Raw genomic sequence first — 19,300 nt, forward strand, 5'->3', positions numbered from 1 at the left:
CGTTCCTAAAAGAGGGCGTAACCCTCTGAAAGGCAGCTACCCCTTCAGGCTAGCCTGTATATAAAACAAAACTTGGTGTTGAATTGACACACAAGTAACACGCTAACGTGGTAGTCATTTTGTGTTGTTTCAACACCTCATTTTTTTGCTGTGTGGCCACTGTCCAACTGGCCACCAGTTAATATCGGTACTAAAATGTTTACCATCCAAATTAGGTGTTCATTAACACCAATATCATCTCTCTATGATTTACCATTCCCTATATATTGGCCAAAATATAGTTCCTATTTCGGGAAATTTAAGAAGCCATATCTCGGGAGCCGTAAGTCATAGAGAGATGGTATTTAGCGTATTTTTGCAGAACCAGAAAAAGGTGTGAATAAAAATATTTTTATTACTTTTAAGTGTAGAAAGAATCACAGTTATCCTTTCTGCTCCATCTTTCCGTTCTTTTTTAAGTTCGTTCTGGTAATGCAATTGGAACATTCTCAACTAATTATTTTTACTTTTTCGGCATTTTTCACAGTAGTGTGCACGTGCAGTTTCAGGCTTTCAATATGATAGTCACATTACCATGTGAACCTAGAGATATAAGCAAACTAAAATTGTGAGTAAAAGTAAGATTTTTAAAAAATAAAGAAACATTTAATAAATATTCACGTAGTAAGCACCTGCATGATTATTACACCTGCTTATTTTAAAATTGACTAATATGAACAATTCGTTACAATGCTCTTATCATTAGAGAATTTTAACAAGTGATTACGCTTATCTAGATTCAGTAATTGAAATAATTACCTTGTCAATAATGCCAATTAAAAGGGTTTCACTGCTGGAGTATTAGAGAGTAGGACTATTATACTGGGATTGGTAACGCTGAGTTGTATACACAAAAGCAGCTTAGAGGGCGTTGCTGTGCTACCAAACCGCGAGCTTAGCCTGTGCTTGCCATCGGTGCTCGCACCCGGAGAAGAAAAAAAAACGAGATTTGACGACTCTTGGATGTTTCCTATTCAAAAGCATTTACTGATATAATCATGATTTGGTTGAACAATATGAAATGAATGGTTACATAAAATGTCCAGACAATTTCACTCCACGAAGTTCTTGAAAGGTTTATATTTGAATGATGTTCGCAACGTAAGATATCTTTCATAAATCATCTTAACGATGCATGAGTTAACAGAAGAATTTAAGATAAAAGGTAAGTCAAGCACGACAGAAATATTTATATACGTATCAATATTGTATCAAAAGTATCGTATATAACGCTTAGCTTAAAGATGGGAGAGGTAACTGAATAAATGTTGGGTGTCGCGATGCATGTGAGAAAGTGTTAGAATCAATGGTGTTGATAATACCTGTATTTCCAGATGATCAATATATCTTAGTACCTAGATACATGACATGAATATCTTGATAAATGGCATGAATGATATATCCAAACATAGATTGGATTTGTATTACACTGTACTAGAAAACGGATCCCAATATTATTAATGTAGAAGGATGACAACATAATGATACAGCTACTTGTATTAATAAGTCCATAATTTAGTGTAAAATTTTGCAGAGACTATCTGTTGAGGATAATTATAGATTATTGTATCGTAAGTGTGTTTTGGTGATGCAAAGTATTTTATCTTAAGGGTGATTTGCATGTTCGTCAAACTTTTTTCAACCCTATCAATCATATTTGAGATGTTTTTCCCTGATGTTTAAGCAACATAATCCCATCGAAAAGTTGTTTTTGATATGTAGAAGGACGTCTTGAAGAAGTGGTCTAATGTCCATCAAAATTAGATTAACAATATTATTCAGCATGTCGTACATTTCTGTTTGTTCGATGTGGTCACGACCCTTATTAAAATATTTAACCTATGAAATGTTCTGGAGTATATTTTTTCTATTACCCAGTATATCATAAATGCAATGCAGTTTCCTTTTGCTTGTTTGTTGTACGTATTTACTAATTTCAGAATATATTTACCTTGCTTACTAGATTGTATGCATCATAGGGGTACTTCAGTATTGTTTACTTTTGGTGAGAGGTAAAGGAAAATACACAAAAGATCTTGAGGCGATTCCATATTCTTAATAGAGCAAAGGAAACTTTACGATAATATGTTTTCTCTGCACAATTTTATTTTTCCAAAGTACTGGAGCAGTGATTAGGTAAACAGTTTCATATTAGAACAGCAAAAACCTGACATCTCTGGAGAAACAACAATTTAAATAAATGTACTCTGTTCTAATATCTGTATCAGAAACTTAAACACTATTAAACTCAGACACAAAGCCTTTCCAGACTAACAATGAAGCATGGCTAAGAATTATCTGCAAAGGTAGAAGAAGAATTACATAAAACTGGAAGATGCTGCATAACCAAAATTGGACGGTCATGAAGAAGAGATGAAGAAACTTTTCTCAAGTAAGATGATGATAGGTAAAGGGTTCCTACTTTTATCCAAGATATATTACTCCCATTAGGAATCAAACAGGGGATCTCGATACTGTAAAAATATTATCATTTCCATTCATTTCCTTGTCGATAAGGACCACACATTAGAGATGGTCAGAACCGGTTCCTGGTGGAACCGGTTTTCGACTCTGAACGAATCCGGTTCTAGAAGATCTGGTTTCGGAACCGTTTTTTTTTCGGATTCATGTCTGGAACAGGTTTTTCGAATCCAGGTATGAAACCGGTTCCGGATCCGGTTCTGTAAACCGAATCTTCAAGAACCGGTTCCTCGCGGAACCGGTTCCGTCGGGACCGGAACTGTGTGGCCATCCCTACCACACATAGGGACATTAAAGGAGCAGGCCGGACGCTATTTTGTTCAATAGTCAATTAAAATACTTGAAGGAAATGCATTCCTGTTTGCTGACAGCGTCTCCTAAACTATCTTGGAATAAGATGTTTTTTCTATTCAGTACTTCCTTTATCCAGAATTTCATGGTAATAAAACTTACACCGGTGAAGTGAAATGAGTCTTAGTGATCGGTGTTGCATTCTTTGTCGAAATCAGCATTTCAGCTTCTTCAAATAATTCGATTGATCATAATTAAAATTTATGTTGTCATTCCTTCATACAGAATATTAAGATGTTACTGGAAAATTGCCGGCCACTAAGTAGCCGAGTTTTTTTATTCAGCTTTAATATACATGGTGTTTCAAAACAACACCGACAACTTTTTGGAGGTGATTTCTGACCGCAAGATTCTGAAACTTGGATATTTGGATAGGTCACATGCTAGTTCTTGAAGTCTTGAGTGAAGTGAAGTCTTGACCCGACTACGGTAGGTCACATAGTTTTGGAGCTTTGGACCTTTAAAGTTCAATTTTTCATTTTTTGGCAGCCTATAACTCCAAAAGGAAGCTTTTGTGCACCCAGGTTGGTCTTATCTTTGGTGTCAGGAATTACTTCCCAAACGTTGTCGATGTTGTTTTGAAACACCCTATACATATAAAATAAAGAAATAAATAATATGAGGATTTTGAAAGGTAAATTTGCTGTTTTATTTTAAATTTTGGCTTTAGGAAATCAAAATTGTAAATTAGTGTAAATGTGAAATATATATATTTTTTTTTACAAAAAAAAAATGTCAAAGTTCAGCGTCATAGTTTATATAATTTATTCTAAACAAGATAGTGTATGCTAAAGTGATTTCGTTTTATATTTTGAAACTATGCTAGACTTAAAAGACTATGCAGATTCAATATTATAACCAGAAAAAAAATTTATCAGTTCCGGCTGGAATAGAAGGATAAAGACGGAAATGGGATCACTAAATCCAAATCTCAAAACTATTTCTCGCTATCTCTTACTGTTTTTGTTCTGTCGACAGACGAACTAACAGACATAACTGTGCATATAAGATTTTTCATTACTATGCTATAAGATTTCCATCACTGTGCTATAAGATTTCCATCACTGTGCTATAAGATTTCCATTACTGTGCATATAAGATTTCCATTACTCTGCATATAAGATTACCATTACTGTGCATATAAGATTTCCATTACTGTGCTATAAGATTTCCATTACTGTGCATATAAAATTTCCATTACTGTGCTATAAGATTTCCATTACTGTGCATATAAAATTTCCATTACTGTGCATATAAAATTTCCATTACTGTGCATATAAGATTTCCATTACTGTGCATATAAGATTTCCATTACTGTGCTATAAGATTTCCATTACTGTGCATATAAAATATCCATTACTGTGCATATAAAATTTCCATTACTGTGCATATAAAATTTCCATTACTGTGCATATAAGATTTCCATTACTGCGCTATAAGATTTCCATTACTGTGCATATAAGATTTCCATTACTGTGCATATAAAATTTCCATTACTGTGCATAGTAGTTTGAAATCTAGAAGTGCAGAATAAGAGATTAGAGTTAATTACTATTTATGTTTGATGAAACTAGTAGTACACTTTCCAATTCAAGACGAGACAAGAAATATATCGAGCCTCGTGGACAATACTAGTTTACCCAAGTCTTAGATCTCATACACCGTTTTAGTGTTATACGATTCAATGTGTAACACTTATACATAAATTGATAAAGTTATTGTACGAACACGATGAGAGCATATCACTCTTTAACGATATGCAAATCATTACACAATATACTCCAATAAGAAATATGATTTCAATGTTGTTATATCTAATATTTTCTGGACCTCTTGTAAAGCGGAAGAAGTTTAATAATTTCTGGATTTTTTTTTTTAAATCAGGACATAAATTTTGTACATAAATTTACAAAACGAAATGAAGTGAAATATTTCAGATTAACCGTTCAGTCATTATGTCTTTTAGGCTAAGGCAAGTCAATGATGATGGAAGTGTTAGTGAAATGAGAATGTGGGAGGAAAGGGAGTGTCTCGACTGATACGATGTTGTCCAAACTTATTTAGATGGAGATCGAACCAAGAACCCCAAGCACCGACGGTAGGCGCTCTACCACTGGTATTTATAAAACGAGACGGGAGGAAATCAGTAATAATTCTATAAGAATCGAGACCGGAGGAGACTTCTACAAAATTTACGAGATTTATACGAGAAACTCTAATTTCTAGTCTCATCTCTTCTCGTGGGCAATACTAGTTAGAAATATTATAAAATATCCCTAAAAATACACACCGGTAATCTCCACTCTCTGTTGACCAATGTTTAAGCATACTCCCCCTAACTGGAATCAATGAAACTTCCAAAGTGTCGTTCCTAGCTGTTAAATATCGAGATCCATGAAGATGGTACTTTTTTTTATCCTCAATAATGTAGCATACTAATGGTCAATAGTAAAGAGTGACTTGCGAAAAGATGAGAAGAAAAATCCTTGATCGAGTAGTAAGGATTTAAGAACAGCGATAACAATTGAAGTAAAATGTTATATAAAACAAGGGAAGAAGTGAAGATTACAAGAGAAGGTTCCCAGTAAATAGTTTTTAAGAGATGGAACAAGGGATTCAACAACGAGAAAGAAAATAAAGAAAAAAGGGGGGAAATAGAAAGGGCGATAAAAGATAGGAATAAAGTGGAAGGAAAGAAAGAGAGAGTACATCTGTATTTGCTTCGATAGACACAGGACTGTGGATGATAGAACCCGGAGAAAAGCTCAAGCATTGAGATGAAAGATGAGTGTAACGCAAAGAACTGGAGAGGAATCATAGTGGTGCTGGACCACTCTGTAAGAGAAAGAAGTTTTTGGAAGGGAGAAAAGAGAGAGAGAGAAAGAGTGTTGTTTGTATTGAAGAGATGAGAAAGGATGAGGAGAAAGAGCATTATTGGCGCACGCGCACTTGTTTCCCGGTTCGAAGACCCCCTTTTTGCCTTGCTCAATGTACCCACTTTAGTTATATGCCAGTGCTCGTCCGTGTCTGGAGTTCGGCAAGACATGTCGAAGCGTGGTTTCTGCGAGAACGTGTCGTGTCAACGATAATAAATCGTGCTGCGAAGCGAGATCACACGAATAAAAAGTGACAACTCTATCGGATAGCGTCATGTCTTTCACGTATTCCCTATTGTATCTTTCATTCTTCACTTGTAAGTACTATTTTTTTTACTGCTTTAATATATATTTTTGTCAATAAAAATACTTTTTTGTAAATCATGAAAATAAAAGTAAGAAATAATTTGATTCGTGAGAAATCGGAATAAATCACTTACTTTGTAGAGTCGCGTTGTGACTTTATTTCGAGCAGAAGAAGTAGAAAAATGATGTGAAATAAAAAAAAATCCTTTTGCACAACACTAAATAAGCACAAAAAGTAATATGTAACTTTGAATATAAAGAATTTCAGATTTAATCTCAGTTTTCAATATATCCATATTAGGATTCACTCCATCATAGGTGAATGCTTAGCGCGTGGTCCTTGATTCAATCCCTGGCGAGGTTAAAGAACTCTATTAACTTTTCCATCGGAAAGGAATTGGAGAGCTACTTGAGTTTAAAAAATAGCAATATCTGATATGACGGAGGTTAGAGCTGGTGGGACAAAGGCCATCTCATAGTAAAAACTAGACACGCCATTCACCTATTCATAGACAATAATGATGATAAATCATTTTAATTATAACTTACATTGTGGCTAGTATTTTGAATAGAAATAAATCAAGACAAATCATAAATTAACTATTTTGCTTCTCACGTAGATAAACTATAATAAATAAATGGCATGTTCGACTTGAATGTCAAAAGTTCTATATTGAATGTCTACGTTCACATTAATGTTTCCACTCGTCTTCTCTCTTCTGGGACAGTTCCGTTATTTTATTCGGGTTATACAGTATTCTAAAATCTCTGTTTTAAGCATTGCCTTTAAATAAATCTATTTTTCTTAATCTACAATAAATGTATCGCAGACGAACAATTCTTCAACTATGTAGTCATAGTTCTTCTTTGTTACAGACACAAAAGACCCAAAATAAATCTTCATCAGATACAGTCATGTTCAAAAAAAATATTAACAATTTATCTCCTGATTCAATGTTATATGTTTATAACCTTTGTTGTGGTAATAGCCATGATTTTTATTTCGTAAAAAAGTATTATTCCATACTTATTTTTATTCTTATAGCAAATTGTTTTCTTTTTTTGTTTAGGGACGCTCTTCCACACTGCCCCTTCTCTTTATCTAGCCTTTGGCGTGGGTGACCCAGCTTCGATTCCCGGCAGAAGCTCATGTGGTTCGGATCTCACGTTAAACTGTAGGTCTACGTCTCATATAGCCTCGCTGCTGAAAGGAACTCTAAAATGAAAGTGAAATCAAATCAAATTGATCTAGCCTTAAAACAGAGTATTTGAAAGTTTGACTTTGTACTGAAGACTTAATAGCAATGAACGCGCATTTATACATATTGAGCAAAATATCCTAGAATATTCGGAATTGATTCTAAATACAAGCGGGAGCTCATATATTAATCAGTAGGTCGAATCTCATATAGCGTCGCTGCTGAAAGGGACGTTAAACTCAAAATCAACTGAATTCAACTAAATATAAATGTACACAATTATGTCCAGATTGAACACATTTTTATTCTCGGTAGCTCAACTGTGACTTGGCCTTGGTGGCTCAGTGGTAAAACGTTAACTCTGGTGCCTGAGCTCCTTGGTTAGATCCCACCTCGCGCCAAGTGAACTTTGTGATGGACAAATACCGAGTGCGTGGGTTTTTTCGGGTTCTCCTGTTTCCTTCCACTTTCTTTACTCCAGCATTTCATTCATTTCTCACCATCACTGTCTTCTTTAGCCTAGCCAGTATAAAAGTGAGACGTAAAACTTGAAGATTTCATTTTTTAAATTGTGACTTTTCTTTCCTTAACCTCAAGGTTAGTCCACTTCGTTGGTGTAGTGACAAGAGTGCTAGCCTTTAACGCACAGGGTCTCGAGTAAGGTTCCGGGTGGTGAGAGAGAGCATTAAACGCAATTCTTACTTTTCAGATTCTACCTGTGGATCCACGTCTCGCATAACCCCGGTGCTATAAAGGATGGCTAAACTTTAGCGAACCAAAAGCTTAACCTGAAGATCAGTATACCGCAGATGGATTACACAGATTTGAATGGTGATAATAACGGTTGTGTTGTTGTTACAGTATGACCTGCAATTAATTTTATAGTTTCGGAAGGGGAGCTGAATCATCAACTTAATTATTTTTTTTTTATCATGAGTAAATATAAATCTAACAAACGATTAACGAGAATGATAAATTGCTTTAAAAGTATATTTCGTTTCTTAGTTTCTAGTTAAATATTTCTTTAGACAACCGGCGCTACATAAATCTTTGATGTTAAGTTTAACCTGGGATGCAATAACATAAGCTTCCATTGGGGAACAAACCAGCGTTTTCTTAACGACTGACAGCACCTCAGATTTAATGAAATGACATGTTTCAGTTTTACGCGTCCCACGGTTATGCCGGCTAGGCTAAAAAGAGATGGTGTTGATGAGAATTGAATGCAATGGTATAATGAATTGAATGCAAGTGGGAGGAAACGGAAGAACCACGAGAAAGCCTACGCACACGGTGTTTGTCTACCACAAGGCTCACTTGGCGCGGACAGGGATAGAATCAGGGATCTTACGCTCTACCACTGAGCTACCGTTCCCCCTCCCTCCAAAATGGAAAGTTTCTATACAAAATGAAACCTCAGTTTTAGGTCCCACGATTATGCCTTGTAGGCAAAAGGAGACGGCTTTTTAACGAAAATAAACTATTATAAAGGTTGATGTAATGGAAGTGTGGTAGGAAACAGGTCCGTATCCAAAGGGTCTAGGGGGACCGGGCCCCCATAAATTTTGGCTACCCCCTAAAATTTTCACGGTAGACTGGCAAATGAACTATAATTTCAATGCTCTCCCATCGAGATTTGAACTCGGGACCACGTCTACCAAAGGCGCACTTGCTAGCTAATACATCAGTGAGAAGTGTACTCTAAGTTTTTTAAATTAATGTCATCTATAAATCTTGCCAAATTCATGTTGATTCGTTACCATGTCCGCCTTTAATAGCTATGGTTCCAATTCTGACTTCAGATTCAATTTTAAACTGAAGTGAAGTTAAACCTATAGTTTTCTGTAGAACGATTATCTTCTGCGCGCTAAAGGAGACCGATAAAAGACAAAGGTTTATGACTATAAACTAATCGATAGGGTAAGAGTGGGGGACAAAACGGTTTTCGTCAAAAATTCTGTTTACATATTGGCTCCAACACAAAATCATATAACTTCTGATAAAACTACGAACTCTTTGCACCAGAGATTACCGCTTACTCTCTCTGTAACTATTACAGAGTTACTATTCCCTTCCTTTAGATTTGAAATGGAGATCATTTCTCATCTTCTCACATTATACAATATGTTGTCTCAGGTTCCAAGTTCGATTGCCAACGGGGAAGCATTTTTATAAAATAGAACGCATTACTCTGATTCATATTAGAAGTAAAAATTGGGGAACGCGAGGTACGCCGTTCCCCTACCTCCAAATGTATCTATGGCGTCCCCAACTTTCTAAAAAATTACAATGGGCAAAGAGAGGCACAGGGGACTGCGTGACGTCATGCGTACCCCCACCTTTCCAGATCCACTTTTACCTCTGATTCATATTCCACTTTAGAGCTCCTTCGTGGCTAAGCGGTTAGCGTACGTGCCTTTGGTGTGGGATACTCCGGTTCGATTCCCGGTGGAGCTCATTCTGGTTCGGATTCCACGTTAATCAGTAGGTCCACGTATCATATAGCCTCGCTGCTGAACGGGACGTTAAACTCAAAATCAACTCAACTCATATTCCACCTTAAACTGTACGTCTACATCTCATATAACCTCAGTGCTGAAAAGGAAGTATCCAAATTTCAATGGACAAATAAGAAAATTCTAATAGTTTTTTTTTCTTTTAAAATGCTGGCTAGGCTAAAGGAGACGGTGATGAAGAAAAATGAATTGCAATGGTGGAATCAATAAAGTGAGAGTAAACGGGAGAACCCCGAGAATACCCACGAACACGGTGTTTGTCAACCACAAAACACACTTGGCGCGACCTGAGACGGAACCCGTACCCTACGGAGCAGAAAGCCTTCAAGCCCTCTTATTTGGTTAAATAATCAATCAAATAAGGATGATCGTTTCTGAATAACAAAGCTTAAATTACTATATTCTCGAAACGAATTCTAGAGAGGATTTTAGTTTAAGTTGTTTGCACTTTATCACTTTCGAAAAAAAGAAAAGCTACTAAATATTTAAGAATGTGAGGTTCAAAAGAGTTAGTTTCATACTTTAATAAAATTAGTGCACTTTATCGAGAAAGAACTCTTTGAGTGCGTATAAAATACATAACTAAACACTGAATCTCAAATATTAACTGTACATCACTAGCTAGTGAATAGTATCATAACAAAAGAAAATAGGCAGAATAAACCATTGAAGGAGTAAAATATTAGCTTTCTCCGCTATAGGTAGGTTCATGTTCGACTTTGCAGTATTAGTTTCAATTTTGTTATTACCTAACTTTGTAATTAATGAAACTAGTCAAAATGTTCAATAAAAGATAGGAGAGATCTTATACATTCGTGGAGCTTTATAACTATAAATGAAAAATTAATTTTAAATTACAGACAAAAAAGCCGTATATATAGGCTAGCTAGCTTTAATGCCAAAGCCGGTGGCTTTGTCCCACTATCAAATTCTCTTGAAGGCAATGTAGTATGGTGAGGAACCGCCTATACTGTGAGAGCTGTTGATCTTGAATAATGGTATATGAAACCATCCAATCAGTCCAATCAAAATTGCACTAGAATCAAGGACAGGTCGTGGTTCGAAACCTAAGTTAATAGTTCCCGTTCTTCATAACCTCGTGTCGTAGAGCACGAAAACTCCAAAATTACCTGTATATTCTGTTTAACAATTTGTTAATATTATTGCTTCTTTTCTCTCTCTTTCCAGCTATAATTGGATGGGTAAAACTTACAATGCTAGGAGTAATTTTGTATTGATCAGACAGACATGTTCTTGTTTGACTAACACTACTTTTCGTCCATCATTTGATTTTCTCTTTAGAAAGAAATCAACATTACGACAGTATTTGTCCCTGACAGGATTTTTTAAAGAAATCAATATCAGAAGGATAGTATTGGTTCTTCATTTGATTTTTTTTCTTATAAATTAAACAATATTCGAAGGATAGTATTCGTGCTTTATACGACTTTCCTTTTAAAATTAAACAATGTTAGAAGGACAGTATTCGTCCTTCATTTGATTTTTCTTTTAAAAGAAATCATTATTAGAAGATAGTATTCGGCCTTCATGTGATGATTTTTTAAAAAAAGAAATCAATATTAGAAGCATAGTATTCCTGTTTCATTTGATGATTTCTTTTAAAAGAAATGAATATTAGAAGGATAGTATTCGTTCTTTATTTGATGATTTCTTTTAAAAGAAATGAATATTGGAAGGATAGTATTCGTCCTTCATTTGATTTTTCTTTTAAAAGAAATCATTATTAGAAGATAGTATTCGGCCTTCATGTGATGATTTTTTAAAAAAAAGAAATCAATATTAGAAGCATAGTATTCCTGTTTCATTTGATGATTTCTTTTAAAAGAAATGAATATTAGAAGGATAGTATTCGTTCTTTATTTGATGATTTCTTTTAAAAGAAATGAATATTGGAAGGATAGTATTCGTCCTTCATTTGATGATTTCTTTTAAAAGAAATCAATATTAGAAGCATAGTATTCGTCCTTCATTTGATTATTTCTTTTAAAAGAAATCTTTATTAGAAGGATAGTATTCGTTTTTCATTTGATTTTTTTAAAAGAAATCAGTATTAGAAGTATAGTGTTCGTCTTACATATGATTTTTCTTTTAAAATGATCAATATTAGAGGGACAATATTAGTCCTTTATATGAATTGTTTCGTTTAATTCCCATAGGTTTTGAACCGTTGACATTTAAAATTCAGTTTTTCATGTTTTCGGCAGCCTAGAACTCCGAAAGGAAACATCTGTGAACTCAGGTTGATCTATACTTTTCGTCTTATCTTGGTGTCATAAAGCACCTACCAAACGCTGTCGGTGTTATTTCGAAACACCCTGTACATACTTGCATCAAGACAGAACTAATCTGTGTCTTGCTTAGCATTTTCTGTTAATAGATGAATTTATCTAGATCTGTTTCTTGTATTTAGGTCATTTTATTTTGACAAAATGACTTGCACCACTCCAACTTTCACCCATCAAATTAATAATCCTATTTCTTATTTTATTGGTATATTCGTTTCTAATTCAAATTAAAGAGTAAAGATATACATGCCTAACGGTATTTAAATCAGGACTGACTTATCAAACTAAGATGTTACCACACCGAAACACATCTGTTCTTTTATTTTAATCTTATATCACTATTTTTGGAATGAATACTAATTTCGATTTTTTGTCATTATTATTGTGTGGGTGGATATGTAACGTTACATGTAATATTTTATATACGCATTTTTAGTTCTTACCATACAAAGTAATCAAAACTAGCAAAAGATCTCAGAGTAACACCTCACGACCTCTTGTATGAGTAATAGAAAGGACTTCGTTCCACTTATGTTATAAGAAGTAGTTGAATCTCATCTTATGAGTCTTCATTATTACTTCCTGTTGAAATAAATAAATAAATCAAAGATACGAAGAGTAGAAAAAAAAACAATATTTATAATTAAATCTTTCAAATTATATAAACATCAATTGCTGCATTTTTAATGTTGCTTCCTTTTTGTGCATATTACACGCAAACATGGTGTATAGAGAGCTTTACGTTTAATTAATATTAAAACTGATTAGCTCGTAGGCGTGCAGGTTATTATTAGAAGGCTGAAGATTTTTCTGGTACTTTTTTATTTCGAAACAATGCGCTAAATTAACCACTAGGAATCAAAATCAACCATAGAAAATAAGGTTTTCATAAATTTAGCTTTCATCCACTTTAATATCTTTACATACACACACACACACACACACAAGTATATATATATATACGAGGGTTGGAACTTAAATAGTGGCAACACTGCTCTGGATACACTATGCAATGAAATGAACTAGTGAACTAGTGGCGCTGATAGCACACGTTGTTGATATACCTACCTAACCTCCGAGAAAATAGACTCGCCCGTCCCACGTCACCGGCAGGCGCACAAACGAGGGAAGCACAGTCACTTGTGAGCGAGCGGTCTAACGTAAAGGTGTCACTATGTTTTCGAAACAGGAATAACGGAGTTGGATCAAGATTGAATGTGTCAGAGGTCGTACAGCATGACAGTGTCATCAAGGGCTTCAAGAGGCATGTGGGAAATCGGCATTGCCGTACAGAACAGTGGCACAGTGGGTAAAAGTCTTCAACGAAGGTCGGCAAACTGTGGCAGACATGCATCGGGCAGGTCGTCCTAGCATCTCTGAAGAAGTGCAAGCTGTTGCCGCGTTAGTGAACAGTGATCGACGCCTGACGATTCGTGAGCAACAGCTTGAACTTCTTCTTCAGAGACGCTAGGACGACCTACCCGATACATGTCTGCCACAGTTTGCCGACCTTCGTTGAAGACTTTTACCCACCGTGCCACTGTTCTGTACGGCAATGCTGATTTCCCACACGCCTCTTGAAGTCCTTGATGACACTGTGGTGCTGTACGACCTCTGGCACATTCAATCTTAATCCAACTCCGTTGTTTCTATTTCGAAAACATAGTGACATATTTACGTTAGACCGCTCGCTCACAAGTGACTGTGCTTCCCTCGCTTGTGCGCCTGCCGGTGACGTGGGACGGGCGAATCTATTTGCTCGAAAGTTAGGTAGGTATGTCAACAACGTGCGCTATCAACGCCACTAGTACATTTCATTGCATAGTATCTCCACAGCAGTGTTGCCACTATTTAAGTTCCAACCCTCGTATACATACATGTATATATATATATATATATATATATATAACATTTATTACACGACTGAAAATAGATACACTGGTAAAATTTTAAATTGTTAGAACAATTTTTAATGGTTGTGCAAGCCGATTGAAATTTTGAATACTATAGGTATATACATTGTTATACATATACATATATATTGCTATATATTTTGTTATACATATTGTTATATACATATTGCAAAATTATACATAAAAGCGAATTATTGCTGATTGTATTATTAAAACTTTATGAAGTTTATTTGTTTACTCTATTTTTACACTTTACTTTTACATATTGAGTTTAATTAGATAGGCTATTCTTTGAACAGTATGGATATTGGTTCCTATCTTCCACAACTTAAAATAAGTACTGTTTCTGTTTCTCGTCCTTTGTCATAATACCGTTACACTCTTGTGTGAGGCCAACTTCGCATTCTGCGTGGTCTTTAACTATAAGGTAACCAAGAAAGTTCTGTCGCTTTTTGTGGAGGTCTTTTTTCCATTGGCTCTCACACCGTGAGTTAAATGCGTATGGAGTTAAGGCGAAGGTCAGTTGTTGGTGTAGGTATATCCAACATACTACCTGGTTGCGGTAGTTCAATTACACCGTGAACGTGCGGAAGGAGAAAGTTAACATGGGACCTCTACAGAGCGTCATAAGGGTGTGGGTGTAAATGCTGTACGAGTTCAAACTGAGGTCAAACGGAATGCAGCGGGGCAGAAGAAATGCCAGGTCTTTGGTGAGGGTGTCGTGACTACATGAACAGTGCAGCGGTGGTTTAACAAGTTTAAGGACGCTGATGAAACACTCGAAGACGCACCACGGGCCGAAAGACTAACACATGTAGAAATTGAATATCTTCATTCAGCAATTGAGGCGAACAGTGTCCAGGGATGTGATGAAGTGGGTTACAATTCAGTGTGATAGGAGAAACCATTCGGTAGCACCTCCATCAACTTGGGAAGCACTACAAGTTGGGTTGATGAATCTTACATGATTTGACAACTTGCCAGAAGGCAACGCGAGAAGAAGACACCTGTGTTTATTGCAGTCTCGTCTGAGGAAGGAGCCATTTCTGGACAGGGTGTTGACATGTGATAAGAAGCGCGTCCTGTACGAAACTCCACGGCGCAGTCATAATTGGTTAGCATTGCAAAACAGCCGAAACCAGCAGTGCTCCAGAAGATCATCCTGTGTTGGACTGCTCGCGGGATCATGCATCGGGAACTGCTACCAGCTGGACAGAGCATCAATGCAAGTGTGTACTGTCAGCAGTTGAGCCGCGTTCGAGAAAAACTCAATACTCTGGAGCCAGCACTTCTGAAAAGCGAAGGGGGACATCCTGTTACAGGAAAACCCTAAGCCCCAAGTGGCTAGGGTGTAGTAGACAGTGTTGGATTTCCATGTCTCCGTATTTTGTGCAAGAAATGTTGCTCGAATACTCAGACTTTCTAAAAACTGCGTCACGTTCTTCGTTACTAAATTCTCGGTCTTGGAATCCTGTAGTGAAACAAGAGCATTTCAAGGTATGTACAGGCGTTCAGGCGTTTTGAAGGCTCATCATTACTGGTATCTGTGTTCAAGTCTTTCACCATTTTTTGCTTTGTTTCTGCGGATTGTTCGTCGTCGAAGAACGCCATCCAATGAGTTCTTAGCTCAAGTACCAGAGATAACCACACTTTTCTCCCTGGGTTTTGTAAACGGCTGGATTTTCTGTTTCATTTTTAAGGATTTTCAGGAACTCGAGATCAGTTCTTGGAGCAGATGCTGCAACTGGTGATAAGAAACACGCTTTAACATAAACTTTAACAAGGAACGCACCCAAAGTAATCAACACTTTTCCTTCTGACGAGTAAGGATGAATTGATGTCTGAAAAACCATATTTTGAATGTGTACAGTTCCTTCGCCATCCATTTGGCATAGTGAATAGCTTCGGGTGCAGCAAATGGTCACCAAATGTCTCACCGACAAATTCGTCATTGCAGTGAATATTGTTTAAAATTTGTAAAGTTAACATTGTTTCTAATGGCATGATAAATACAAAACGCGATGGATGCACCAAAGGGTATGATAAGACAGCCTTTGTTGATCATTTTTGGAACAATATCTCCTACAGTAGCATAGTTGATTTGTAATAAATAATTACATAAACTGGATGTAGGAGAATAAATGCACAAAGCTAGAGTGTGTCTCATTGTCAACACAGAGACAATAAAGCACTAATTTCGTTAAACATTAAGTTGATTGCGCAACCTCTAAATATTGAGCTATTGATTTGAAATTTTGCATGTATTATTTATTTGTAAGGGAGAACAAATTTAGGGGGTGCCACGATAAAATTTTAAACTTTCGAATTTTTGAACAACCCTAATATATATATATATATATATATATATATGAATGCATGTGTGTATTTGTATGCGTGTGTATGGTCCAGCCTAACTCTGAAACCTCTCGGTGAATTTTCACCAAACTTGGTACATGTTACTTACAGTCTGAAAGAGAGTACTGTTGGAGAGTAAGAACCCCATAGCATACCTAGGAGGAGGGGGAGGGGAATATATATATATATATATATATATATATATATATATATATATAATGCCGGATACAGGATCTGATCAAGGGAGGGGCTAAACCGTAGTTTGCCGCTTTTCCCAGTGTAAAGCAGGATTGAAGCCCATTTTATCCAGTGTATACTTTAGCGTCAAGGGGGCTACAGCCATGCTTGGATCCGCGCCTGTATATATATATATATATATATATATATATATATATATATATATATATATATAATTACCGATTTTAATGTCGAACTCATAAATTTTGGGGTCCATAAGCTGATTGGTAACAATTTCCATGCCCTTTAAAACCAGTTTAAGCCGGAAGTTAGGGTAACACTCCCTTGCACACGTAAGAAGAGTAGGAGAGGAGAAATATGATAATGTGTGATAATGTGTCTGAGGAAGACTATGTTACATAGCCGAAACTGTAACACAAAGATATAATATTAAAATATATATACTAGTTTGGTCAGTTGGAATTTTATAAGCAATCTTGAATTTTCCAAAGCTACAACGAATAATTTACAAGACCGATATTAGGGTCGAATCTATAATCTTCAAGATATCTTGGATAAAGTATGACACTCTAAATGCCATTTAGATTCAAGTTTAGCTCCCATTACCATCTTCGGAGACGTGAATTTGTGACATATAAAAATAATTTTAAAAAATGACCGATATTATTGTCTAATCAATATTTTTTTTCGGTCGCTGAAATAAATAGTGACATTTCCAATGCTGTTTAAGTCGTTCATCTCCAGAGGGTAGGGTGGGGGAAGCAAAAAATAAAATGTTAGAAATGACTGAGATTTATGACGAATATATAGTTTTCCGAGTGGAGAAAGCAACTGACCCGCTTGAAATGACTTGTGGAAAATAGTTACTATCCACTTCAAGTTGGGTTTTTTATTCATATCAATTTGATTAAAGACGTATTCTGTGGGGGTAGGGTGATTTAATATTTATGCCAAAAGTGTGTATTTTTATCATTACACTTTAGTTGAAGTAAATGTTTTAGTAAAAGGGGATTCAAATACTTCGTATAAACCTATTCCCCTCGTGGAGGAAAACGGACATTTTAGCTAGCATTATAATAAATATCAGATCGTCTAGGAAGCCCTTCAAGATAAAAAATTGAGAATAGATTTATTGAGATTTGAAAATAACATTAATAAACCATATATACACCATTTTGTTCGATTACCTTCTGCCATTTTTTCGACACCACTATAAATCGTCTCTACACAACTACTGTGGTTTCTGGTGAAAAATAAATTAAAACGTGGTATTCCACATGACTCTTTTAACCTAACTTAACACGATTCAGGGAGTTCTGTAGAGATTGAGACAAATGATAGTCAGACGGTGCCATGTCTGGACCATACGGTAGATTCATTAAAACCCTCCCAGCCTAGCACCTCCCAATTTCTGACGAGTTCCTAAAGATGTATGCGGTCTGACGTTGTCAGCGTGCTGTTACGATACCCTTTCTTTTGACCAGTTCTGGCCTTTACTTTTGAAATGCAAGGTATATTCGTGCTAATTATCAGGAGGAAGCTTACTTAATTCTTCATTGAAATAATTCAATAATGCTCTGCTTCATTATACCAGTTGAGAGGTATGTTACACGTAGTATGCACGTTGCTGTTAAGATATTGTGTACGTCACCGTAAGTAGTTTGTGTCAATGTTAACACTAAATATATCACCGTTTACACCATATGTGTGTGTCACTGCTTCGGAGAAATTGAACCGGAATAGATTGCAAGTTGTATATTAATACATTATTATTTATGACATTACTTCCAATTTGCTTCATATAGTACCGGAGAGAACGGTTCCGGTCTGGAAGAACCGTACCCGAGTTTTCTTTTTGCGCTTTTGGTCGAAAACAATGTGGAGTTTATATACCTGCCTCTTGTTAAATGACATACTTACTAATATAGACTGTAACACAATAAAATCTGATAGACTAGAATGCAATTATTACGTACTGTATGTAGTCTACTATTTTTTTCAAACCATTTGCTCTATTTTTCACTCAACTTTCTTTATCCACCTTCATAAGCAATAGCAAATTGGGACGAACGTAGCACGTGATATCTGGATGAAAAGTGGACTACTGCAATCGAATGTGCTTCCATCATAATCCGAACTTTCAACATACAAGTATGTCTCCTAAATTTTCGTAAATAGCCTAACTATAAAGACGATCCTGAATTTTCCAAATAAGCACATATAACGATCAGTAAAGTTTATAGTTGACTTTTTGATAACATGTTATGATAACACTTTTTGATAACATTGCTAATTGATGTATCATATGGCTACCATTTCATTTTTTAAAAAATACAATTTTAAAATGGCGGATTTCAAGATGGCGGTGGAGATTCATTATCTACTCTGCCCATTTTTCTTTTACCAAGATGTGAAACTATGTACCTCCGTTGCATTTTATTTATTTATTTATTTCGACTTATTTTACATGTCGATGCTAAAGCTATATGAGGCCTTCTCTAACACCTAAACATGATACAAAGTTAAAAAATCAAAGAATATAGTTAACAATAGCAAATAGCAAAAGAAAAAAGAAACATACAAGAAACAGACGGTCACTTGAACACACACAAACACACACACACACAAATATAATATAGTGCTATACGAAAGTACATACATGTTACAATATGTAATAAATGTTGAGTTTTATATCTTTATGACAAGCTTCTCTATTGGCTCTTCTGTCTCTGTGTCCATTCAACCCTGCTTCGATAACAA

The 19,300-nt window shown here is 35.7% G+C and overlaps 1 protein-coding gene across 1 annotated transcript in view; it reads left to right on the forward strand.

Moving 5' to 3' along the window:
* Nucleotides 1-5,896: 5,896 nt before the first annotated feature.
* The window catches only part of LOC145685940 (uncharacterized), a 758,676-nt gene continuing 745,272 nt past the window's right edge, over nucleotides 5,897-19,300 (forward strand). Inside the window, exon 1 of the mRNA XM_081758714.1 lies at nucleotides 5,897-6,064. Within this exon, the coding sequence (XP_081614840.1) occupies nucleotides 6,022-6,064 (43 nt within the window). The 5' untranslated portion in view covers nucleotides 5,897-6,021. The remainder of the gene's footprint in view (nucleotides 6,065-19,300) is intronic.

This window comes from Thermobia domestica, chromosome 5, assembly GCF_964235325.1.
Source record: "Thermobia domestica chromosome 5, izTheDome1.hap1.1, whole genome shotgun sequence".
Classification (NCBI taxonomy): Eukaryota; Metazoa; Arthropoda; class Insecta; order Zygentoma; family Lepismatidae; genus Thermobia; species Thermobia domestica.